The sequence below is a fragment of the Falco punctatus genome (genome assembly GCF_963210335.1).
Source record: "Falco punctatus genome assembly, chromosome: 9".
Lineage (NCBI taxonomy): Eukaryota > Metazoa > Chordata > Aves > Falconiformes > Falconidae > Falco > Falco punctatus.
The window spans coordinates 53,629,456-53,655,455 of NC_137589.1; the positions used below are offsets into that span (position 1 = coordinate 53,629,456).

The following is a 26,000-nucleotide window of genomic DNA, read 5'->3' on the forward strand; positions in this document are numbered from 1 at the left end:
CAGTAATCACTGAGCACCGGTGTGATTAGCGGCCGTGCCCGTGCCCGTGCCCGGGAGAACAAGGCGGGTCCGGGCGCGGAGCGGCGCGCGCGGGCAGGGGCCACGGGACCGGCGCTCTGCGATTCGCTGTCCCCGGCGCCAGCGCCGCAGCCACCGGCAGGGCGGGGCCGCTGCAAGCCCCTCCCCTCCCCGCGCGCGCCCTGCCGGGAAGATGGCCGCCGCCGGCAGGGCCTGGCGGGCCGCCGCGCTGCTGCCGCCCTGGCGGCTGCAGGCCCCGCGCCGCGCCTACGGGGCCGCGGCGGGAGCGGCAGGCGGAGGCCGCCTGCTGCTGGGCGCCGCCTTCGCGCTGGGCGGCGGCGCCGGCCTCTACATGGCGGCGCGGCACCGGCTGCGGGAGCACTCGGCCGCTGAGGTAACGCGCCGCCGGGCCCCGCTCGCCGCCTGAGGCGGCTGCCCCCGCCCGCGGGCCGCCCGCTCCCTCCCACCTCGCCCGGGCGCGGCGGCAGCCCCAGGAGACGGAGCCGCGGGGCGTTTCTCCCGGGCCGGGCGGCCTCTGGCGCCCCGGTCTGGGGGCGGCGGCGGCCGGGGCCGTGCGGGGCGCTCGCTCGGCGGTCGGGCAGCGCGGTGCCCCGGCGCGGGGTACCCGGCACACGGCGGCTGGGCAGCGGCCCGGGGTGGCTGCATCTGCTCCGGGCGGGGACCAGCGCCGGCGCGGGCACGGCGGGGCTGGAAAGCGGCCCCTGCTGCCGTCCGCCCGGCCCCGCCGTTTCCCGGGGCCGCGATTCGCGCACACGCGTGTGCCCCGGCAGCTCCCCCGCCCCGGGCCCTCACAGACTGCTGGGGGGTGAGGGCTGTGCGTGTTGCATGTAAACGGCTGTTTCGGTTCTGATTTAAAGGTGATTAAAGCACGGCCGTGTTTTTCTTTAGTTTTAGGATTTACTTCAGGAGGGGTAGATTGGGGTTTAACTTCTGTTTTTCCTGGCTCCGGCAGATTAAATAGGTATTTAGGAAAACAGATGTTTGGTCCCAACGGCAGGTGAATATTTGTGAGGCCATTTGAAGGAAGCATCTGTTAGCCAAGATGTTAAGATGGTCAGGTGTCAATTGTGAATGCCAATGACTGTGATTTCATGGCAAAGATAAGGGTGGAAGGAAGGTAATATCTGTATTCTTAGTAGAAAATGGACGCTTCTGCTCTCTTCTTCCCCAGCTGCCTGCAGGGACCCTGCAGCTCACTCTCTACCAGTATAAAACGTGTCCGTTCTGCAGCAAAGTCCGAGCTTTTCTTGATTACCATGGACTGCCCTATGAAATTGTGGAGGTGAACCCAATAATGAGGAAAGAGATCAAATTTTCTTCTTACAGGAAGGTGCCTATCCTGCTCGCCAACGCTGGAAGCCCTCTGGTACGTCTTACTATTCTGAAAGCTTGATTTCCCCACAGGCAGTGGTCTGCAGGCATTTGTCTCTGTCATGTCTTTGATTTATCACATGCACTGTAATTTTTAGAACATATTTTATTCTCTCAAGAGCCTAAGATTTGCTTCTTGCTTCATTACTTTCTCTGTTTGGCCTTACTAGAGTCTTTATTGGCCTGTCTTGCAAGGCGTGTTGTTTTGTGTATTGATTTTAACGCAGCTTCCGTCAGCCATTGTACAGGACATATCACTTGTACCAGTGGTAACAGGAACTGCTTATATCTTGTGGGGAAAAAATGACATCTCAAGAATACTGAAGATTCAACTTGGCTTTTTTTTTTTTTATGTCAGTATTGCTTTTCCTTCTTCACTGCCAAGAGCCTACATCCAAAACTTGCTAGTATTGCATGTGCACCCAGCCCTTGGGTCCTCTGTTGTCAGAATGAGAGACAAATTTGAAGTGATGCTCATCAGCAGCCACAGATGGGATCAGAATGTCTTGAGATGTGCAGGGGCTCCAGTGAAAATGCATGGTGGGGAAGGAGGACTGTAGTACTAACTTGGAGCCTCAGCATGCAGCGGAAAAAGTTTTGAAGAATTTCCTGTTCAATTACACCAGCTTCTTTTAAAAGTTTGGCTTACTTCTGTTTTTCAGCAATTGAATGACTCTTCGGTGATCATCAGCGCAATAAAGACCTATCTCATTTCCAAGTAAGAAAACGAGGTGATGGGAGAGGAGTTGAATGTGAATGGCCTTAGGAAACTAGAGATGTAGAAGACTCTCAGAGTTGGTCATAAGTATCTTGCTGACCTTGGTCTCTGAAGCTCTGGACGTTCGGGCCAGTTGACCTGAGCCTGGCTGGGATGATGTGGATGGTAGCTGTGTATGTTGTGGGGTGTGTGTAGTCAAGTAAAGCTTTTACCTTTCAGAAATGCTGTTTCACCTGTGAGATTCTCTGCACAAAACCTACTTAAACACAGAGCAGTGTTAGTCCTGGAACTAAGCTTACAATTAGCCAGTTATAACATCTAGAATTAAATGAAATTGCTCTGCCTGTGGCCTGTCCTTTAGGTCCACGTGAGCACTTGAGAACAATATAGTTACATGCCTGCAAACATTTCTGTTCCAACGCAGACAAAGGTATGTATGCTAATAATAGTTATTTGCAAGTAGTTGTTCTAGTCTCTCTTCAAAACTTATTTCAAACAGAATTTGGAACTTTGTGTGCTTATTTTCAGAATAATACATCTTAAAGTATGTATCTTTCAATCTGTCTTCTGGTCTTGCTCATTTGTGTGGCAGCCAGATCAGTGCTAACGGTGTTTCTGTCTACAGGAGGAATAGCTTAGAAGAGATTGTGTCATTTTATCCTCCTATGAAGACTGTGACTGAGCAAGGCAAGGAGGTATTTGAGTATGGTAATAAGTACTGGCTCATGCTGGATGAGAAGGAGACAAAGCGAGTCTATCCTGTCAAGGAAGTGAGAGTGTAAGTGCTCTTAAGTTTCTGAGCCCTCCAAGTAGGGCCACAGCCCCCTCTATGTACGCAGGGATGACGCAGATAAAAAAATCCCACCGGTGCTGACAAGTCCTGTCACACCCCCATTAGTGTTTAAAGCCTCAATAGTTACAGTGGGTTTGCTGTGTTTCTTACATAATTTGAACCAGTGCTGTCAGACAGCCTAGTTACCACCATCGTGCTCACGCTAGCCTTCAGTTGCCTCCCGCTTCCTTCTTGGCCTTTCCTTACATCGCAGGGGAATGCTGTGGAGAGCTATTTCTCCTTTCTACTTTAGCTTTCTCCTATTGGGAGGAGGAGCTAGTGCTCTATCTTAGTCTTAATTTCAGTTTGAGGTTGGAGGAGCCTTGCCAAAGATAATGATACTGAGTGCATTTCAGAGAGGTCACCAGAGCACAGGGCTGGGCAGGAGTTTTTGACATGTCTGTCCTTGGCAGAACCTCTGGCTAATGCCGGTGTGATTCTGCCTGCCTCCTGTAGCTCTGCAGCCTGTAGCTCATTCACCAAAAAGTTTTCCTTTTGAATGCTTGCAGGGAAGAAATGAAGTGGAGAAAATGGGCAGATGATTGGCTTGTTCACCTCATCTCCCCCAATGTTTACCGCACCCCCAGAGAAGCTTTGGCATCTTTTGATTACATTGTCCGTGAGGGGAAGTTTGGCACCATGGAAGGTTTCTTTGCCAAGTACATGGGGGCTGTTGCCATGTTCTTCATTAGCAAGAGGCTGAAGAAAAGGTTGGTACCACCGAGCACCGAGTACGCAAGAGTAGTTGTTCCTTAGCCTCAGCGGTGAACCCCAGATATCAAAGGGCAGAACCTCAGAGTTTTAAACCAAACCACTTAATCCAATGTGATAGCAGCTGTACTACCGTAACTGGAGGTACTGAACTCCTCTACTCACCCGCTACTTAAGCACTAACTGCCCCCTTCACTCCAAGGTACCTTCCTAATTCCCAGCCAGAGACCAGCCCATAGGGTGAGACATAAGAAGGTTAAAGAAATAAAAAAACTAGTGTCTTCAAATTAGTTCTTCTCTTATCCAGACATCACCTTCAAGATGATGTCCGAGAAGACTTGTACGAGGCAGTTAACGAGTGGGTAAAAGCTATTGGCAAACATCGTCTATTCATGGGTGGAAACCAGCCGAACCTCGCTGACCTGGTAAGCGGTTAATTCTTGCATTGGTTCATAGGTGTATTACAAATTATCCAGTTGCTTCTCTGTGTGAAATGGTTAATACCATTTCACAATAACCATAATGGTTAATGGTTAATAGGCAGAGAAGGTGAGTTCATGAGATCCATTGTCATTATCCTTTGTGCCATAATACAATTCCCACATGAAAGGAACTTAACGTTACTTAGGACTATGTTTGTTGCTGGAACCTGCACTTCCCATCTGCTGCAGGTGGATGTTACTGATCATGTGGAAGCATGATCGAAGCAGGTCACAAGCCAGGACACTGCTCTGGCTCGTGACTGCCGGTGAATAAAGCCTCGTGCCTGCACGTTCAGCGCTGCTGGCGTTCCCGTTGCAGGCAGCAGTACACAGTGGAGCAGGATTCATCCCCTGCACCAGCAGTTCTCCTTGGAATGCAAGTGAAGCATTTCACATCAGGGCTTGATGCAGAGGTGGGATTAACTTTTGCCCCATTACTGTGCGTAGATCCTGATCTTTCCTTACTGTTTCTTCATGGAAAAACATGCATATTCTTAACTGCCTTTCTGCCACTCAGTCTTCCTTGCTAATTGGTCGTGGCATAGATGACAGGACAGGGAAAGAGCCTTATTGGCTAGGCTATTGAGACATCTACTGGCACCCTGAGCTGTTCTGCACTGCTGACTCTTTCAGTGTTGTTCAAATCTTTGTCTGATCTGGCACAGGCAGTGTACGGGGTCCTCCGAGTCATGGAAGGGCTGGAAGCCTTTGATGACATGATGGTTAACACCAAGATTCAGCCTTGGTACCAGCGCATGGAAGAAGTCATTCGAAAAGCTGAAGTTAAAGTCTGATGCCAGCTGCAGCTGCCTTCCTGAAGTACTTGCATGGTAAAAAAAAAAAAACTTCAGAAGGAATGGCATTTATTTTTAGAGTTGAACGGACTGGTCACACCTAATGGATGGGCATGCAGGCACAGAGACTGTCCTGTTCAGAGTATCAAGTTGCAGTAAGCAGAAGGGATCCAGCTGGGGGTGTGTTTGAATATGGTATTTAGGAGGATGGGGATGGGTGAAAGGAAGGGATTTTGGATGCTGCTGGAAAGGAGAAGCTCCAAACTGAAGGAGGCAGCAAATAGGCTTCTTTTAGGTGCAAGCCATTCTCAGAGCAGGCTACTGTAACAGCAATATGCTCTTGGCTAGTGTTGCAACCATGTCGGGTATGGTGGGTCTGGGCAGCTTTTGCTTCAGGCTGTCTTCCACTACTCATCCATGTCATCTGAAGTGTTTTCCTGACTGAGAGACTGGATACTAGTTTTTAAGCGACGATTTTTGCTGCGATAGAATCCTGTAAACCCAGTGCCGAGGGAACTGGAGGAATCCATGGTACTGGGAAAGGCATCCTTCCTGTGACAGAAATGATGCTGCGCTCAGCAGATTGTATGCTTTTACTCTTCCCATGTAAACGGTTCTTTCAGTACTTGATTCTGTACGGTCTGCAAGGATAAAGGCTTGCTTTTTTCCGTGCCCTTTGTGAGATCTGTGAGTTTTTACTTTGCCTGTTACGCCCAGGAAGCACACCCTACCCCAAAATCACTAATGCAGAGCAGTTGTGTGAAAGATGAATCTTTCATGAAATCTCTGTGCGATACCCCCGAAAACTGGTGTGTTCTTGTTTTGGAAAAAGAAGGGTTAAGAGCAGTTTGCGTGCCCCAGGCGCTCTGGATGTTTCTGTGAGAGCACCGGAGGTTCCCGGGGGCCAGGGCTGTGTTACCCCTGCTCGAGGCCTTGCGGGGAGCCCGCCGTGTTACTGCAGGGGTTACTACAGGGGTTACTACAGGGGTTACTACAGGGGTTACGGGCCCGTTGCTGTCACTGACGGGAGCTCTGTGCCCCGAGGGGAGGGCAGGTTACTCCGGGTGCCTGGGCCCGCCTGCGCCGGTGAGAGGCGTGGGGGGCGGTTGGGTGGGCGCCGCCGGGGGAAGCCCCTTGCGGTAACCGGGAGCGCCGCTCGGTGGCGGACGGGGCTGCCCGGCCTCCCGCGCCCCAGCGCCTTAAGCGGGGTCCGAAACGCGCCGGGCCGGGCCCCGCCGCCGCCCGCTGTCAGCGGCCGGTTGCCGTAGCGGCGGCCTGTGGGGGGCGGGGCCTTGTGACGCGGCGGCCGGGTGACGCGCAGGGTTTGAACGGCCCAGTGGGAGCGGCGGGCGGGCGCGCGGCCCCAGAAGCGGGGAGCTCCCGGCCCGGCCGCCGGGTCGCCGTGGCAGTGGCAGCGCCTCCCCGCCGGCGGCGTCGGCCTCCTGAGGCGGCAGCGGGCCCCGCGCGGCCCTTCACGGTGAGGGCGGGCGGGGGTGTCCCCGGGGGGGGCCGGGCCCCGGGAACGGCGCCCGCCGCCGAGCGGTGGGGAGCACCTGGTGCCCCGGGCCGGGGCGGCGGGGACCGCGCGCTCGCGGGCGGCTTTAAACGCGTTAACGGAAAGGGCGGGGGACGGCGGGGCGGCTGCGCGGGCCGGGGGTGCCCGGGTAGCCCAGCGCTAAGGCGGGCCCAGGCCGGGGCGCTGCCCGCCCGCCGCAGGAGGCCGGAGCCGCCGGGAGCTGCTGGAGCGAGCCGTGCCGGTAGGCCGGGGGGCAGCGGCCCGGGCCCCGGCCGCGGTGGCTCCGGGGCTCCGTACGGCTCGGGTCAGCCCTGCCCCCCCCCCCCCACCTGGGCCTGGGCGAGTTTAACCTTTCTCAGCGGGACGAGGCGTAGGCGGCGGCCTGGAGCAGCCGGTGCTGGAGCTGTGCACGGCCGGGAGCCGGGCAGCCCCCCGCCGGCTCTCCCCGTTCCCAGCCCGGGACGTGCTGCTCGGCCTTCCCCGCCGACTGTCCCGACTGCCGCGAAGCCGGTGTGACACCGGGGTGTGCTTGGTTTACACATCCCCTGCTCGGGAGCAGGCGCAGCCGTGCCGGTGGCTGCGTAGAGCCGGTTATCACGGAGCCCTGGCGAGCCGGCAGCCGAACCTGCGCGCCAGAGCGGCCCAGCGCCGCACGGCATCCTGCGCCACCCCCTACCAGTAACGCTTGTTCTCGCCCGGCGAACGCGGTGTTCCCCCAAGGTCAGCCCGCAAAGCCTGGCGCTACCCTCGTAGCGTCACTTCACCCCCGCCCCAGCAGCCATCCTCCCTTGCTCGCATTTCTTCAAGCCCCCCAAGTCCCACCAGGCAAGAAGCTGCTGGTGCTGCGGCTGGCTCCCAGTTTGGGTGCTACTGGTCGGCCAACCAGTATGCACAGGCCTGCTGGGCAGGCAGGGACCACACCGCAGCGCCGGTCTGTGTGGTGCTGGGTTTCCTCCTTCAGCATGAGTGCTGATTTGGATGCATCTCTTCAGCCTGCAAAACCGTATAAACCTAGTACTTCAACGTTTCTGTCAAGCTGTATAGAATTTGTTGTTGATGGTAGAATTTGAGGGGGTGTGTGGTTTGGGAGGGGATGTACAGGTACTCTGGAACTGTTCAAACCTTGCTTCCTCATCAAACTGGTTAAAACTTGCAGTTAGAATTTGAAGGTTTGTAACTAAGGGCATTGTGTAATTGTACAAAACATTTCCATTGGTTAAACCAGCTTTCGTCATCGGTATGTAAGGATCTACAGTCTTGGTCCTTCCCTCATCCCAAACTTGTCAGAGGAAGCCAGGACACACCAGCTTTTGTTGTTTGGTTTCATACATTTGATGTATTTGAGCCTATGTGTTGCCTTAAATTGAAAGGATGTTCAGAAATTGGCACCTTTTCCTATTGATAGTCATTTTATTATTGTTTCTATATCAGGTGTCCCTCACTCATCAACAACAAAGTGACTTCAGTCCCTGCACAGAGCACGCTGTCCAGAAGAGCTAAAAGCTTTAGAACAACTGTAAGTAATTTTACCAAGGCTGACAAAAACCTTTCTGCCAGAATCAGAGGAGTGCTGCTGGTGGATTTTTGTAAGATTTGCAATTGCTTTATGCCATTACTCAACATCAAGCTCGAAGATGATGACTAACCTTGCATCTCTAGGCTTCTTCATGTTGTTCAGTATTGCTTAAGGTTATGCTTTTTTCTGAAGATTAAAGAAATGCTGCGATCCAAAAGCTTTTAAATATTTGTTTAGCTTCAAAAGTTAAACAAAAAAAAAAGGACACTTAAAGTTAAGCATGTCTGAAAGAGTCTACAGGTTCAGCATTCTGGGGTGGAAGGATCCGATGGGTCTTGATTTTTCTTAACGCTTAAATTAATGCTCCTCTTCTCCCACCCCTTTCAAATTTGTCTTCACAATCAGATTGTGTTGGTTACTGGAACCCTGGATTTACTCACTTGCTCTTAAGACTTTGAACTCCAATGACTCTTACAGACACCTGCTATCAATCCAACTGTATTTGGTCTTCAATAACCATGCTGAAAGTAGAAAATACCAGAAGCAGAGAAATTACTTGTATTAATCCTAGCTTTACAGCAAAACAGTGTGCAGTTCAGAGTGGCAGGTGCCACTGAAAGAAAGCTCAAACTTTAACCAAGGCTGGCTGTTGTTGCTCTCTGGCACAGAGGGAAATGTTATTTCCAGTTTCCTTATTCACAGGTTTCCTTTCATTGTATTGCCCTTTCCCATTTGTGGGAGAAGAGCCATGAAGAACCGTTCCTCATCTCCTCCTTTGCACGTCCATGTGGATGAAAACACTCCTGTCCATGTCCATATTAAAAAGGCCCAGAAAGCCACACCCGCAAAATGCCAGGTAGGAGCATGTGGCTACAAAGAAGAAGGTGAACAGTCCTAGAAGCACCACAAAATCTTCAAGCTCTGTTTTACTGTTGTATTAGAACTGTAGGACTTGAATTCGTATTCGGTGGTGGCTTTTCAGTAATGCAATTTCTGTGTTTAAAATGATGTAAGTATGATGTAGAATATATAGTTACTTTTCACGTTCAAGTGTGTGGCTGTGAGGAGTGTTGCTTCCAATGTGATACGGTTTGGGAGATATTTTTTTTTCCCTTTATTTCCTGGATTTGTGTCCTGAGAACAGTTTTTCTTTTGGCTTCATCCCTCTTTTTGTAGAAAAGCTTTGGGGAAAGGTAGTATCTAGGTGTTTCAGATACCGTCTTGAATGTGTTGGAATAAATGTGCTTAGAAAAAGTCTGGATTCAAACCAACCTCTGGCATTAAGCATCTTATCAGTCTGCTGAGCTGTGCAGCAAGGGGAATCTCTTCATAGCCTTCTCCACAGCAGGTAGAAGGCAATACTGAAGTTGATTTTCTAGCGATATCACATCCTCTTTTGTAGCTGGATGTTTACGTAAAGTTGTTCTCCAAAGGTGATGGAAGTTGCTAGCTCATTCTTCCTTACGTGCAGACATCCTGTTCCAAGGCCTCTGTAAGTTTGTGTTTGTTGCTAACGGCAAATACCAAGGGAGTAGGGCCTGACAGTGAAGTCAATGACTCCTATTAATTAACTGCCTGTAGGGAATGTTTAGGACATCTGATTTTTCTCTAAGGCTAGAACTGTGCAAAACCACTACTGTTCCTGCAGTTAGAGCACCCTGAGTTCAGTACAGTAGGTGTGCACCTGCTAGCTGACTGCAAAGTGGGGAAAACGCTGCAGGGGCTTTTCGTAATCAGTTGCACTGCACCGTTCTGCTTTCTCCGGTCGTGCTGTTGTCAAATGATACAGCTGCTCTTTTGAGATGAATCTGGAATGGAGACGGGATCTCCCAGGTTGTTCCCTCTTCACGTGAATGGGTTGTATTGCGGTATCTTTTTGTGTTTCCATAGAGAAGGGACTTCCTTCCCCCTCGCCCCAGCCTCCCACCCCAGCCGGCCGGGTAAGGCTCTCACGGCATCACGAGTGCGGGTACCCCAGTGACAGAGCAGAGCTGCTGTGTGACAGATGGGAACGTACTGCACCTGGCCGCGCCATCAGCTGGATGTGCAATAGCCTGCCGTCTGCTGGGTGGGAGCCTGCTGCGGGCTGCTGGCTCACCTGATCTGGTGTATCGTGTGTGAATGATCTTTCATTTGTTTTTTCAGCACTAAAAAATGTAAATGGTTATTTGAAAGTTGTGATTTATTTTATTTTCTCTTTCTTTAGCAAAAGCACAAACAGAAAAAGAAAAGGGATACTGTAAATGTGTGCCAAGCTGCCCAGGTGAAAACTAAGGCTCCCTGGATGCCCCCAGGCAAAACATCTGTCCGGGATTCCACCTGCAGGTGGGAGGTATGGCTGATTTTGCTCTTTAAAACAAAATTCCAGGTTTACCTGAGGTTGAAGAGAGCAGTTGTGTAGTGAGGGAGCTGGGCTGATCTGAAAGAAGGCTACTGTCACCTGCCATCCCTTTTAAGTGTCTTCTGTAAGTCTTTTTCATTTTTTAATACAGAACATTTTGAAATTAATTAGCAGCCTATGGCTATGTCATGCCTTTCTACCTCTAGAAGCCAGATAGATGTCTCTGCTGTAATTTTTGCTAGTTCCCTTCAAGACCTCATCTGGAGGCACACGAGGGGCTGCTGTTCTTAGTCTCTTCCGAAGCATGGAGCATTTGCGTAGCATTGTGTAATACTTTCTTTCTCGTGGGTTGATAGTTCTGACTTTTTATATTCCTGGCTCTTCCTAGATGGGAATTGAACTTCCATTGTATTTTTTTTTCTTTTTGTGTTCTAGTCTTTCTGCATTCTTGACCTTTCCCTGATGGAAATGAAAGAGCTGTTTACAAATGCTTTTTTCCTTATCAGGCTTATTGCAGTGATGCGACCTGGTCTCTGTTTTTGGCAGAGTTAGGGTTAGAATACTATTTATAACTTTATACTAAATAAATGATGCCTTTTATTTTCTACCAGGGACCAACTCACCGCCTAGAAATTGTGCCTCCAGATTCAGAAAAAATGCTGTCAGTGTTGCACCTGAGTGACCTCTCTACAGATGAGGAAGATGCTGAGAAGATAGATAGTCTGATTAATGTGGTGGGAACGCTGAAGAATGAGGTGAGGAGACAGTGTAAAGGCCTGCTGACTCGGGGCTCGTAGCTGATTGTTTGGCAGGAGGAGGCTGGAGTCAAGTCTTGGTGCAGTGGAAGACTACCCAGGCCATTGCTAGCTTGCTTAAAAAATAAAAATCCATCTGAGTTGTTTAGAAGAGCTGAACTACCCTAGTGAGAAATTCACTAAACCCTACTATGAAACGTTTTAAAACATTATCCATTTAATAAGGTATTGCTGTGTTTCGGTTTTCTGCCCAAGCCCAAAGTCTGAAAACTGGTCATTCTAGAAGGTGAAAAATACAGTATGTTGATGTTTTATTGTCAAAGAATCCACTTTCTTAACAAGATTGTTTCTTCTGATTCTGTTTCAAAATGTGCAACCCAGTGATGTTGTGTTTTCCTGATAAATAGCCTCTTATGTACTTGACACCACTTAAAAAAATGGGTAGGAGATGTTCCCCGGTTTCATAAGATACATCGTGGTGCGGGTAAACTGTATTTTTAACTTTGAGTTAACACTGAGGGTAGCAAATCTTGTATTGTTATTATTTTACTCAAACCTACTTGAAGTTCAAGTCGTGAACAAGAATAGGTTTTCTTACATTGTTTTCAGTTTTATTTATGCTACAAAATTTAATGGAATTAATGCCACGGAACGTCCTGGGTAATCCAAAATGGGTAGGTGGAAACAGAATGCCAGGGACTATTTAGGTTGTTTTCACCCAGCTCCCTGAATCTCACAAAGCTATAGCAGAGCAGCGGGAGCCATGTCCTGTGGGTGAACTGCTACCAAAAGTCCTTTCCTGCCATGTTTGAGGTCTGTCACATGTCTTGTGGCTGATGACAATTTCTGGTACGTGACTTAAAGCCAGGACACTTGTGTGTGTCTGTGTTCGTGGGATGGGAGGTATTTCCAGGGAGTCATGCCCTTTGTGCGCAGGAACAACCTGGGAGTATCTAGGCAGGAAAGAAAAAAAGAAAAAAAAAAAAAAAAGAAAATAGAGCAATGAAAAAAAATAATAGCCTTTTGTTGTTTGGTACAGTTGAGTAGCTGGTTCACTGGTTTGAGATGTGGATTCTGTGTATTACTTTAAAAACACCTGGTTTATGTTAAGTTCTATTTAAATATTGTCATCAGGCCAAGCTGCAGAAAAAGGAGGAACAGCAACGAATGGCAAAACGTCTTCTTGAGGAGCAGAAAGAAGAACTGAATGAGGTCACTCAAGAGCTGGTAGAAACAGAACGTGAGAATACGCTGCTCAGGCACAATATTGAGCGCATAAGGGAAGAGAAACACCTGACTGTGTAAGAAAGCTCCAGCTCTCCGTTGTTACTGCAAGTAGTGGTACTTGCAGGACACCCGCTGCCTTTATTGCTAACACTGTTTGAGGCTGTAGTTTGTCCCATGGGTTGCAGTGCTGCTGAAGAACTGACGTTCTCATGGTTTTTGTCACCTTCTGGAAGGAGAACTTCAGATGGATGTAGCTGTGGGGAAGGGCCCTGGCGTGATTATTGGAATGGAAGAAACTCTTGAGAGCAGCTGGCTTGTGTGGCCTACTGGAGGGTCATCCTAGCTCTGCAATTAATATTTTGAAAGTTAAGAGATGCCGTTTGAATTATGATGAAATTGATAGCCCAACAAATAAATACGTATGGAGCTGAAAACTAGAGAATTTTTGGCCTCTGCAAAATTCGTACTGAGACAGGAGTGCCAGCCCTGAGAGGACTGAATCATGTTTGTTGTTTTCTTTTAGTGACCCTGAAGGCCTCCAAGGCTTTTTGCATCTGCTTTGTATGTAAAGAATTAGGGAAGTCTGTGTCCCCAGGGGAACACCAATGGTTTAAGCGAGTTAGATTTATTTTTTCCTTAGGAAAGATCACTTGGAAGTTAGTACTGTGTGTTGCCTGTTCAGAAAACTTCGTGAATACTACTGAGATTACAAGCCCTGGCTAAAAACTTTACCACGTATGTCTTGGTGTGCTTTCCTGTTTCATGTTCAGCTGTTTGGAGTCTTATTTCTGGTGTGGCTGAAGAGCCTAGGAAAAGCGAAGTACTGCGTTTTGTTTAGTGATGTGTATAGGCTTTAGTATAAGCCCCATTTGTCCCCTCTTACGTTCCTGTTCCATAGCGGTGGTCCTAGCAAGCTCCTGGTGTCTATTTACTGGCATCTGTCAGAACAGCCTCCACACTGAAAGAGGGTAAATTGCTTGAGTAGTGTTTGTTTAGAGCGTTTATGCTCTCATTCAAAGGTTTTTGAGTTTTAACCTAACAAACTGTGTATCAATAGTGGCCGGTACAGCTGTCAAAGCTTCTTGTTCCTCTGATGACTGAACTGTCATTACAGGCTACAGAAAAAGTACTTGCAGCATGAGAAGGAGTGTTTGATGTCCAAGCTGAGCGAGGCAGAAAGGGATGGAGCAGCAGCAGCCAGGCAGATCCATGCCCTGAAAAATACAATTGGGAGACTCAGCATTGTAGGTGGTGTCCTTTTCTGTTCTTGCCTTTACTACGTTGTCCTGTTCTACAGCTGTCTTAAAAATGTAATGTTACAGTTGCTGATCCAGAAAAATGTAAGGAAGAGTGGAGGGATTTAACATGGTTAAGGCGTTTGCTGGTTTTGTTTGACAGTGGGGTATTCGCTTGCAGCATCCAGCGACCTCCTGCGCACATGGTGCTGACTGTTGCACTGCTTGTGCTTGTATCGGCTTCGTACATTAATTCAATGTGAACAATGTTGTTTGTTTGTTTGTTTTGTTTCTCCTGTAGGAGAAACACATGAGCAGCTCAGACATTAACACACTGACAAGACAAAAAGAGCTTCTGCTCCAGAAATTGAGCACCTTTGAAGAAACCAATCGGAGACTACAAGAACTTCTCAGAGAGCGGCATAACCAGGAGGTGAGCAGTGCTGTGTGGTTGAACTTAGCTGATTACAGGAGGCTATGTTGTCCTGTGGACTGAAATGGAATTTGAATTTGAGATTCTTTTAATTCTTTTTTTTTCCCAGCCCTGTTTTGACTCTGTGTCATAAAGGATCAATGGTTTGTGGGTTTTTTATACCTGCCTAGTTCATAGAGTAAGACTGGCTTTTCTGCTGTGAGGATGTTAAACCATCAAGTCTTTGACTGTATTAAAAGGTATAGACACTACTGTGCTGCCAGCTCTTTCTCATCTGGATAGAGCTGTGTCTGCTCATCATGCTAGTCTGAAATGTTACTGCTATGGTTGCATTGGCTGAAGTCTAAGAACTACATGTGGCCCTAGCTAACAGGTACCTGAGGATATTCAGAACATAATTGTTGTAGGCTCTAAGAGCAATACAGAGAAATTGTAAATAATTCTGTATTGCTTGTACAAAACAATTCTATATTGCTTGTAAGAGCAATACAGGAATAAAATTGCTATTCTTCATGTAGTTAATATTCCATTTGGGCAAAAGCAGGTTGATGCTAACAGTTTTTTCAGCTACCGGTGAGACTGGATAGAAGGACTGAGTTCTTCCAAATTACTTTCCCTGAGTAGCGGGAGGGTTTGGAAAGATCTTAAATTGCCATCGTGCTTTTCATTATGATCTTTAACTGAGAAGTGGAGAAACTTTCTGAGATAGGTGATGATCTGTGAAATATTTAGCAAATTTGATGCTTCCAGATATCTTCTAAGAATTGCTGCTGCAACTGTGGGAGGCAATAGTTTGTTTGCGCAGTTCCATTTAAAGAATCTATATAAAACTGACTTTTTAATTAACAGGTTTTCTCACTCCTTTTATAGAAGGATGCTCAGAAGATACTGGAGCAGCAAGGAGCACTGCTGAAAAGGCTGGCCGAGTCAGATGCAGAGAAAGTGGTAAGCAAATCACAGTATATCTCTCTCTCTCTTTAAAACGATAAAGCAGAAACTAAAATAACAAGCTGTGCTTTGTCTTGTATTCAGTCATAGGTCTTACAATAACACCTTTTAGACCAATAAAAAATATTCTGGCTTTTGTGGTAGTCAGAGCCACTGTATTGCTCCTTCGGTTAACAATCTACATTTCAGAGTGGATGGATTTTCATAGCCTTTGAAACGTGAGGGCTTAGAATGGGGATAGCACAACTGAGACCTGCATATAGGAGCATCATAAGGATTTACAGTATTCGGCTACAAAGGAGAGCTTAAGCCTGTTCTTATTATGTTTGAGCACAAATGATTCCGCTTACCTTTTCTTATGGTACTGAATGTAAACTAAGAATAGTTATTATGTTGCCAGAATTTATAAAACTTGATGTGAGACACAGGTAATGCCCTTTTTTGTCTGTGGATGTATCATCCTCTCAGGTCCTTGTTCTGGACTGGGCATCCTATGCCCTGCTACACGAATGTACGTGTATCTCTCTGCTTTCTGCTTGAGGAGAGTGCAGCCTGTTTTTCTGGGGCTGAAGGATGCTCTTGCTGTGGATACCAGAGGGCCATGGATGAGAGTGTCTCAGGAGGGAGGCAGTTACACCTCTTTCCCTCCACCTGCCAACATAAATGTGTTTGTTACTTAACATCTGCATCTGAGTGGTGTTTGTTTTCCCAGCAACTTCAGATGAGGCTTCAGGAGAAAGAAGAAGTAGTGGACAATCTTATCATTCAGATACAGGCAGAAAAGGTAGTTTCCTTTTTCTGTTTTTCCCTCCCTGCTCCACCATCCAGTTCTATAGAACCACAGGTAGTCCAAAATATGGGTTTGTATTTGCAGATGATTATTTTTATAAGGGATCGGATGACTGGCTTGCTTATAAAACTAGACAGACAGCTACCAATTCCCACACAGCTGTGGATTCCATATTCTGCTAATGAGACATCCGTCACAAGGATGAATAGGTAGTATTCTCTTTGCTTGGATTTATCACTGAATTGCCTGTTTAAGGCCCTGTTGGTTCCTGATGTCAAACTCCAGTCTGTTCCTCTGTTTAGGAAGTAAAAGGGGAGTGTAGGGGAAGAGATTAGATTTGAAGAATGTTTTGCCCTAGAACAAATCTTTCAGGCCAGTCATTCACATCTGATGTAAAATAAAGGGCTACTCTTTGTTCTCCGTTTTGCTGGAGTAGGAGAGCGGCAAAGGGAAAGTGGAGGTGGCTGGAGATAATCGTTCAGTGAAGAAATCAGAGACTGTTACCGACTATGCAGTATTCCTTCTATTAGCTTCTTGAGGAAAAAGGCGTGTGTCTTATTGCTTCTTATTTAGGACCAGGCAAAGACAGCGTGGGAACTCTCCAAATCTATGGTGGCTCTGAGAGGCCATTTACAAGCACAGCTGCGAAACAAAGAAGCGGAGAACAACCGTCTGACTGTACAGACACGGGTATGTTGTCAGTGGTCCCGGGGGTTTGCCTCTTCATTTACTCTCAAAACTGAACTGACTGACGGGGAAGTAGCGCTCACCAGCTATCCTCCTACTGTGTCCGGTAAACTGAAATATTGGCTGGTGATGTTTACCCCAGTAATGCACAGCATGCTTTTCAAATGAAGTAAGAAAAGAAAAATCTTTTCGCTTTCTTGCATGAAGCAAAATCATAGCTTTAAGGTGCAGGTGCATTAATTAGTTTGGGTTTTTTTCCTAAGTTAATTACTACATAATTGTTTACAATCTGTCTTGATGCTTGACTAAACCGAAGCCAGATTGTGAACAATTTAGTTTGGGAAATGTTTTTTAATCTGGGAAAAATGCTGTGCCATGAGTTCGTGTATTTGATCACGCTCATGCATGCTTTCTACAGTGTTAACGATGGGGAAAATTTGCTCTGGTTTATCTTGTTCAAAGTCTTATGTTTAACATATCTGTTGATGCGATATTATGATGAATGTATGTGTGTTGATGGTTTAGAGGAGCTCTAATTCATTCAAGGTATATATATAGCTGCATAAAGCAACGTTATAATATGTGAACGTTTCAGTTGAGTAAGGAGAATGTTCTCAGTTAGATCTAAAGACTGGTAGGCCAGACTTACCTTGGTCAGGAGAGAAAATCGGTATTCTAGAGAGCAGCTGATGAAAGAAGAAAGGAAGACTCTTGGAAGGAAAGGAAGACGTGTCAAGCTGACGTCTTTCAGCATTAGGACAGGATTGTGCAGGTGAAAGCAGATTGCAAGTACCTCCAGGCTGAAGGTTGGGGGTTTATGCCCAGCTGTCTCCACCATTTCTAGGAAATTAGTTGCTGTTTTGGGTGTGCAGGTATAAGGGCATTATTCCATATGGTGTGTTTTTTCCCCCCCCCTGCAGAACCTGGAGCGCAGTGAAGCTCAGCATAAGGCAGAGGTGGAACGTATCATGGAACAGCTGAAAAAGCTAAAGCAGAAGGCAGATTGTGATAAAGAGGCCCTGAAGAAAACCATCAATGCACAGAAAGAGTGGGAAGAGCGGAGTAAAGAGTATACACAGCAACTGACTGTCCAGCTAGCAGAAAAGGTACCTGATAATACAGGAGGACAGACCTCATTTCAGGTCATGCATCTAAATCTTTGAATTCTGGTAGCAGCCCTGGGGACTCTGCTTTCAACTAATGAGTTTTGGTTTTGACTGGATGCCTTGACCCATTTATGCTAAGTTTAGAACAAATCTAGTTTTCTCAGCTGTCACTATATTCACTGTGTGTCCTTAACTTAGGACATGCAATAACTTAGATCATACTAAACTAATAGATCTGATTTTTCACCTGGTTCTTTAGAACCATCTGAGGGTTGTCAAAAGCCAATAAAACAAAGTCTTGCAGTTTGGGCTGAAATCTCTAAATGGAGTTGGTTGCTAATCGAGAAACTATTCAGAGCAGAAAAGTACAAAGTCTTAGAGGCATACTGGAATTTCCTGTTGAAAAATGACTGAAGGATATAAAGAAAAACTAGAAAAGTTAGACAAATCAGAAGGGAACGTGGATTTTGGGCTACTTTTTTTTTCTTTTCCTCTTCCTTGTTTTTAGAATTCAGGGGACCAGAGGCACTAGCAGAATCTTAGCCATGCTTTGTATTACTGGTAGTTCGTCTGCCTTCAGAGAGGATTCTTTTTTGCTGCTGTTATATCTGTTGGCTGACAGTAGTGTTGGAGAACACCTCTCTCTGAAGGTTCAGGAAGAATATAAATACATACTTGTCCTCGGTATTTTAAAAGTCTTAGTGAAGTCTCTTCACACATTAAGCTTACCCATATCGGCATGTTGTCTGCATATTCCATATCCAGTGGCATTTTTGTCACCCTTGCTCTTTCTTGTGTATTTCTTTTGTTTGATAGGACAGTTACATTGCTCAGGTGCTGTCTACCCTGGAGTCGTGGAGGAGTCGCTACAACAAAGTAGCAAAGGACAAGAGTGACCTCCAACAGGAAATTGTTGCGCTGAACAGGTTAAGATACAATTGGTCTGAAGCAACCAGCATGAGTGGGGATGTGTTCCAAGTTCAAGGATAGTTTAGTTTAATTTAATAATAGCATTAAATTAAATAATTTAATTGGATTGTCTGAAAATATCCAAGCAAAACCAGCACTGTCTAAGGGCTAGAGCAGTTCAGAGAGAGAGGGATTGCCTGTGCTGCTGACTTGCCGCAGCAAAGGCAGACTTTTAAAGGGTTTGCTGACCCTTAAAATTCTGTTCCGTTGCCATTTTGTAACACTTTGAGAGAATTAAGGTTGTTTTTCTTTTGAGACCTGTTTGAGAAACTTGAGTGGCAGGGATCAGAAGAGCTAGGCAGTGTAGTTCATGCCAGCTTTGTTGTGAAGGTAAATAAATGTGTTGATATCACTGCAGTACAGTTGTTCCTGCACGAAAAAATAGGTAGGTATGAGAAAAGAGAGAGGTTATCTCTTTATGCTGTGTATCTTGGAGGCAATGCATTTGAGCTCCAGGGGAGCAACTCAAGTTAATTTCAAAGAGGCTAAGAAGATTGTGGTAGTAGTGTAATAGATAGGTGTGCATACATGACTGGAGGAGGAAGATGAAAGGGTAGGGAAAAGCTGTGTTTCTGAAGCTAATTTTCAAGTGTTAGGAGTCTTATTCTTTCTTGTCACTCAAGGATTAATTTTCTTTCTGTATGGCAGCCGAGCTGCAGACTTCCTGGAACAACACGCGACCTTAGAGAACAACATGCGGAAGGACAGAGAAACTTTGGTGGAAAAATTGCATCAACAGACTACAGAGACCACTTCTCTCAAAATGGAGAACGAAAGACTAAAGGTCAGTGATTCAAGGGTTTTCAAGCTGAGATGCTGGGAAGAAAAAGGAGAAATTATAACAAGTTTGCTTGGCCTCTGAGGACAGAGTTGAGTTGCGCCCATTGCTCCCATTCAGTTTCAAACCAGTTTTCACCATAACCTGAGTATGATAGGGCAAGTGTGCTGGGAAGAGACGTGAAGGGAAGTGTACATTCTAGGAGAAATAGGTTTCTCCCACATTTTGGCTAGAAGTTCTCTCCAATCCAAGTACTGTTTCTTCCAGCTGGGATCTTACAGCTTGTCCTTACATCTTCATGCTGCTGGCCAGAGAACAAACAACTGTAGCTCGTGCAGACAGAATGGTAATCTCCAGAATAAAAAAAATGGCTGGCATATTTCTTCTTTCATCTGTTACCTCTGGTGATCTCATAGGTGACCTACTGCATTTTCTTCTTGAAAAGCTAGGCATTGATGCAAATAAGGAGTGGCTCTAATCCAAGTAGCACAGCTCCTTCAGGCAAAGGGAAAGATTGCACATCCATCCCAAACCTCTGTGCTCTGCTGATGTGAATTTGGCAATCCGTTGAAGTCTGGGAAGTTTTGCCAACTTACACTGACAATGGTCTTTTTTCTTAGTCTAGACCATGTTAGACAGCTAGCGTGGCAGTTACTTCCAAGCACTCAACAGAAGATGTCTTTTTCCAGGCTGGTATGGTGCTGATGGAGGAAAAGCTGAACCAAGCGCAGATGGAAGTGCAGCAGCTCAAGAGCTCTGTCAGGAACTATGAAGGGTTGATTGAAACCTACAAATCACAGGTAGGCGTCTTATCAAAACCTTCAGCCCTTGCACAAACATGTTTTCTCCTGTTGCTATTGTGGCTTATTCTGTAATGATTTAACCCTTTGCTCTTGGAGGATGTTGCAGTTTCATACGGGTTTGGTCCTTTTGTCTCTATTAGCCTGACTTTTTCCTCGCACGGCAGCATCCAGACTGCCATGTGCTGTATGCCAAAAGGTGGAAGGCTTGCCTTCCTCACTGTGTGCTGCTACCTTGGTCATTAGGAAGAGCTGACTCCCACAGCGGAGAGGTCTTGATTAATTGAAAACTGAAGACTAGTTTTAATTACTTAATAACTTTTCCCTGCTCCTTTTCAAAAGGTAAAGGAAAACAGTGAAATGCTTTCTTCTGCCTTTTAGTGTAGCAAGTACTTGGCTGCTTTTCTGGGGGGACTTTGGATATTGTGGTAGTAGGAAGAGAAGGCAAAAGGGGAGAACATTTGCTGGGAAGCCCAAATTACCCAGGTGGCAGAAGAATGTGAACTTCCAAATACAGTTCTGGGGTGGGAGTTGGTGGCAGGAGACTTGTTGCTGATCCTTGAGCAGTTTTAGTTACCCCAAAAGACTGCACAGTTGTTGAAAACTATATATGACAGATAAAGTATGTGGGGGTTTTTTTGAACATCCAGGTGTTGAAGACCCGAATGGAAGCAGATGATGTGGCAGCAAAACTGGAGAAGCGTGATAAAGAGAACAAGGCACTAAAGGATGAAATGAACAAGGAGATTGAACTGGTAGCTATTCCTCTAAAGACTTGCAAACATTCATGGATCTTAACATTCTGAATGTAGTGAAAAATGGCTGTGAAGAGGAAATAAAGGCTTATCTTGGGTTTGCCTTTTCCGTTAGTTTTTCTCAGGACTTGTTCATTCTGCAAAATTTATTGAATGTTTAGCAGCTTTTTTTTAACTATATGGCATTCTTCAGAGGTGTTTAAATTGCTTAGTGTCTCCTTTGTTGCAGAGATAGTGGTTTAGAACAGGGGACTAGGTAGGTTACACCATTGTCTGATGTAGAACAGCAGTCCTCAAAAAACAGCTTGTACTTCTAGTAAAACTGAAGCCCAGGATCCAAAATACTCATTCTCACTGCATTCATAGGGAATGCCAAATCCTAAGAGAAAGCCTTTTGGAGTAGGAGAAGACCTTTGGCTTTGAACTCCAACACTGGCCAAATATCCACAGTGTCATCGTGGTTGCAGACTAACAAAGCTTCATTGAAGTTGAGAAATTTTTTTAGTCTTGACCTTATGAGCATTTAAAAGTTCCTCATGTTCTCTTCTTTGATTACAGGCACGTAAGCAGTTTCAGAGCAAGCTTGCTGAACTGGAAAAGCTGCCTGAGATCCTAAAGATCAAGGAGATGAAGCTAGCAGAATGTCAGGACCAGCTTCAGAGTTATGAGAAGAAGACCATGGACCTGTCTGCACTGATTTCAGATCTCCGTCAGCGGGTAAGGGACTGGAAGGAAGTATGTGCAACACTGCAGTCTGAAAGCCTGAAGCCAAGATGAATTTCTAGTCACAGGAAGGTTCAAACTTCGTCTCTGTTCTCGTCTCTTTTTGAAAAGATTAAACGTGCTCTGCAAAATAAAGGTGTGTGCCATGTCTTTGTGCAAGAAGCTAGCGGCTTAGCTAGTAGCATTCCTTACTGTTTGCAAGGTTTCTCATCCCTTGGTGCAGAACCTTATTGAGACTTGAATAGCAGTGGTGACCAACACTTGCTAATGCCAGCACTCACTTTTGTTACTTTCACCACCTTGTCAGCTTTCTCTCCTGTGGTTTTCTGCTGCTAGTGCTGTCCCAGCCTTGTTTTCTCACCCTGATTTCAGGTTGTTTTCCTAGCCCCTATGTTTGTGTCCCTTGGGAGGATTGTGTAGGTACTGTGGGACGATTACAGGCAGGCATGACTTCTACAAGCATGCCTCGGGACACAGCAGGTGATCTTGCAGCCTGACTGCTCTACTCTGATGGGCTTGGAATTATAAACCGTCCTGGTATTTCAGGCTTTAGCACTTTTGTGGGCTGCTGTCATGCATATGGCTGCTTTTAATGTGTGCATTTTGCCGCGCTTATGGGTGGTTGCTCTGCATGCAAGCATTTGCGGACCTGGCTTTTTGTTTGCAATATGGAAGAATTTTTCTCATACCATTGCAAACATTAACTGGAAGCACCAGCAAAATGGATGTTTAGTGCTTTGCTTTTCTGTCCGCTGTTCCTTTTCTGGCACTCTCCAGAAATTACTAATCGAGCATGTTCCCTTCTGGCGAGCTGCATACATTTTAGGTGGTTGGTCATGTGTGGTAGTGACTACTGTGTGAAGTAATTACTGTAATTTTTAGATTGAGCTCCAGGGGGACAAAACGGAGATGACAAGAGAGAGGTATCAGTCTGCCCAGGAGGACAAAAAACAGCTCACCTTGAAGGTGGAGGAGCTGGAAAGGTTAGAAATACTAGGCTCTCTTAACCTTCCATTTCCATCCTCTTCCCATTGTTTTCTCAGGGGATTGAAACAGCTTCAGTCTTGTTCCAGTCCCCTGCGTGCCTCCAGGATTGTGTGTGTTTGCTTATCCCACAAGGATCTCTAAGCAGTAGCTGTCCACTGGAGAGGGATTTATACGTTTTTGCAGCACCTGTTGTGAATGTTGTTAGAAAGGATGGTGGCTTAGCAGATAAACCAGCTCCTTCTCCAATCTAGGCTGGCAGTTTTGAGATTACGACATATTACCGTATTTTTACCCCTGTTTATAAGTTCCTTTTAGTGACAATGTCTGGGAAAATGCAGGTATGTGGGTATGCTGTATGTCCTTCGGTTTTTGCAATTTTGGTTTGAGAAATGAAGTGTTTCCTGGGACTCTCACCCTTCAAGGGGGAATAGAATCTATTACCCTACTACTCAGGACCTGATGAAAAGGCACTGAATCACACTCCATTTAAAATGAATAGGTTTCCTTTCTTTATTGTCTTAATGCAGAAAACTAGAAACAACAAATACCCAGAACATAGAATTCCTTCAGGTCATAGCAAAACGTGAGGAGTCAATCCACCAGTGTCAGCTGCGGTTAGAGGAGAAGACCCGTGAATGCAGCTCCTTGGCACGTCAGCTGGAGATGGCCATCGAGGATGCCAAAAAACAAGTAATTAATTTTTTGTGTTTGGGAATTCTGCCAAAACCTACCCAGACTGTAAAAGGGGAACAACAAGAATGCTGGAAATACTGCCTCAGCCTACGACCAAATTCATTACAGTCATCACGTTCAGTGAAATACAAATAATAAAAACGTGCTGGTACTGTTTGTCAGCACTTAAACTATTGAAAAACTGAATTCTGCACTCTAGTTTGCAACAGAAGAGAGGAAAGCACACAACTGAGCTGCTGCTTATGTATGAGGATGTGTCCAATTAAACTTTATAGAGCTTTTTTGGGCGATGGGGTAGGGAAAAATCATTCTGCTGTAGACAACCCTCTAACAAAGTTGTTTTGTTGGTACACATAGGTGGAACAGACTCGGGAGCGAGCAGCATCTAGAGAGAGGGCAGTCCAGTCCAAGATGTTGGATTTGGAGACCCAGCTAAGTAGGAATAAAACTGAGCTGAACCAATTGCGTCGGAGCAAAGATGATGTGAGTGACTTGCAAGGGATGCTCTTGCTGTGCCGGTGGTGTCCTGGCAGCAAATGGAGTCCATAAACCAAGGTCCTATGGATATGCTGCAAAAGTCACGCAGAGCTGTGCCTGAACGACAGATATGTGACGTGACATGTCTGTTACGTCCCTGATCTGGGAGTGTGGACTCTCATTTGCATATTACTTACAGCAATAATCTGAATGAACTTGCTCTAAACTTAACGTGTTTAAGAAAAGAATCACTTTTTGTTATGTTCAAATGAGATTTGCACCAGATACCATGGACAGATTTCAACTTGGTTGACTGTGCCTGGTTATCTGAGAGAGAATGCTATTCCTCCTCTAGAGGAAGGGATTTATTCTAGAAGAAAGAAGGGGAATCTTTCATAATGTCCTATTTAACCTGCTGGTTTACTTGAGTTTTACTTGGAATTGAGCTGGCACATGGATCAGGTCAAATTGCCTTTCAGAAAAGAGTGTGTTTAATTCCCCATAACTATAGCTAATCAGTTTTAAAAGCCCAACTGATTAGCTGCATTGTCTCCTGGTTTTCTCAGCAGGTTGTTGAATAGAGTTGGAAATGAGCAGAAAAAATTATAAATATCGTAGCACCATCTATAGTAATATCATCTACAGCTGTGCTAATTCTTGTTGTTCTCAGCACTCTTGGGAAACAGCTGAAGGTTAATGTGAATAGGATGAACGTTGCTGTCTTTCAGCCTGTGTTTTGTGCTTCTTCATGTAGGCAGAGCGCCGGTATGAAAGCCGCATACAGGATTTAAAGGATCGGTTGGAGCAGTCGGACAGCACCAACCGCAGCATGCAAAACTACGTCCAGTTCCTCAAGTCTTCCTATGCCAATGTTTTTGGAGAAAGTGCCTTGCTGGGCTCCCCCAGCCGCGCTCGTGCTTCTCCATGAGGACAGTGCTCTCCTTGCACATCTGCATTTAAGCACAAAAGGAGCGCAGTTTCAAAGCCATATGTTATTTTGAAAATAGGCTGGCACTTCAGTGTGACTGTCAGGAGAAATTTTCCTCTTTTCCTTGCATCATGAGACAGTAAGATGATGGTGGCATATGTCTGATCTGTAGGGTATCTGCTGTACCGGTTTGGTGTTGGAGGCTGGCACTACACCATAAACTGTGCCCCAGACCCAGAGGGTTTTGCAGATGATGGAAAAGGTCCTTTTCATCCTGTGAGGTCCTGGTTGTTTCAGCTCTTAAAACCTGTCTGCGATTTGTTGAGTGTGTTGATGTTTGTAAGAGCTCTTTTCCATTCTGTCTCTGTGTTGGGGAGATCATGTAGCGTTCTTTGTTTGCAGCTTCTTTTTGTGGTTTGTTTTTTTTTTTAACTACTGAACATTGTATTGATACATTGGATGATAGGATGGTGGGAGAGGGTCCACCCATCAGAAGTGTGAAGCTGAAAATAACTGAAGTGCCTGGGCTCTATGCTTACACTTACAAGAGATTATCTCCTGAACAACCACAGTGTTTGTAAACAGTTTTATACCAGCAATAACGATTTTGTTGGTTTGTTTTTTTTCCGCTTGATTCTTTTATAGGCCCTGATCCTTGCCTTTTCTTCTGAGTGTGATGCTGCTTTACTCTTCTCACCCTGATTTCCTGATCCTCAATATCCCCAGGACTGAGCCAAACCCAACTGAATTCAAAGGAAAGATTGCAGTTTAACCTCAGTGGCGCTTCAGCTGGGGTCTCACTGTGAATGCCACCTGAGTTCAGGGTGTATGTGAAATACTGACTTGGTCTTAAGCCATTTAAAGAGAACCCAGAGATACCCAACTTCAGCAAACTCGCCTGCGCCTTCTCCTGGGAAGTCGGGTGTTCAGTGTGCGAGTCCCTAACACACGTGCGCTCTTCTTTCCAGTAAACGGTTCTTAGGGGGGCAAAACTAAACATTGTTTTTGTTTTGATCTGTTTTGTAGCCTCTTTATGTGTGATGTGGCCAGGGGGCAGTTCTTGTCAAAAAGGTTCTCTAAGTTAATTGGGTTTTGAAAGTTCTATAATAGTGTGTGTGTCTAACACTTTTAAAATCCTAAAGGTGCTATGGTAAAACAAGCAATAAACTACATCTTAATTGGTTTTGTTGGGCATTTCTTCTTCGTTGTGCTGGACCTAAGGTCTTCTGGCCCCTATCTTAGAAAAAGCAAACCCACACACCCCCCCTCGAAGCTGCCGGTGCAGGCAGCTGCCTGCTGGCCCCCTTGTTCTACGGGTGTTTCCACGTTTTCACAGATTCATTTATCCTGCGTCCCAGGACACAGGCTCCAGTGCAGGCTGGACTCCAG

General features: G+C 46.2%; 2 protein-coding genes across 13 annotated transcripts; both read left to right on the forward strand.

The window, feature by feature from the left end:
• The first annotated feature begins 182 nt into the window (after positions 1–182).
• Positions 183–5,619, forward strand: PTGES2 (prostaglandin E synthase 2). The gene is made up of 7 exons (XM_080402664.1): positions 183–412; positions 1,211–1,405; positions 2,073–2,128; positions 2,754–2,906; positions 3,470–3,670; positions 3,979–4,096; positions 4,819–5,619. The coding sequence occupies exons 1-7, from the start codon at positions 212–214 to the stop codon at positions 4,945–4,947; spliced, it is 1,053 nt and encodes a 350-aa protein (XP_080258790.1). The 5' UTR covers positions 183–211; the 3' UTR covers positions 4,948–5,619.
• Positions 5,620–6,373: 754 nt separating this feature from the next.
• ODF2 (outer dense fiber of sperm tails 2) lies at positions 6,374–25,794 on the forward strand. 12 transcript variants are annotated; one of them, XM_080402602.1, is made up of 21 exons: positions 6,374–6,424; positions 7,895–7,979; positions 8,682–8,835; positions 10,186–10,311; positions 10,932–11,075; positions 12,210–12,376; positions 13,417–13,546; positions 13,839–13,970; positions 14,841–14,915; positions 15,631–15,702; positions 16,282–16,398; positions 17,316–17,501; positions 18,318–18,427; positions 19,119–19,254; positions 19,938–20,048; positions 20,699–20,803; positions 21,362–21,520; positions 22,409–22,509; positions 23,041–23,203; positions 23,564–23,689; positions 24,438–25,794. In XM_080402602.1, exons 3-21 carry the CDS (start codon positions 8,728–8,730, stop codon positions 24,609–24,611), a joined length of 2,442 nt encoding a protein of 813 aa, XP_080258728.1. In that variant the 5' UTR covers positions 6,374–6,424; positions 7,895–7,979; positions 8,682–8,727; the 3' UTR covers positions 24,612–25,794. The 12 variants fall into 12 exon arrangements, with proteins under 12 accessions (XP_080258728.1, XP_080258739.1, XP_080258737.1 ...); XM_080402608.1 differs by lacking the exon at positions 6,374–6,424 and adding an exon at positions 6,538–7,183 and having other exon boundaries at positions 8,667–8,835; XM_080402610.1 differs by lacking the exon at positions 6,374–6,424 and adding an exon at positions 6,538–7,183 and having other exon boundaries at positions 8,724–8,835.
• The last annotated feature ends 206 nt before the right edge of the window (positions 25,795–26,000 follow it).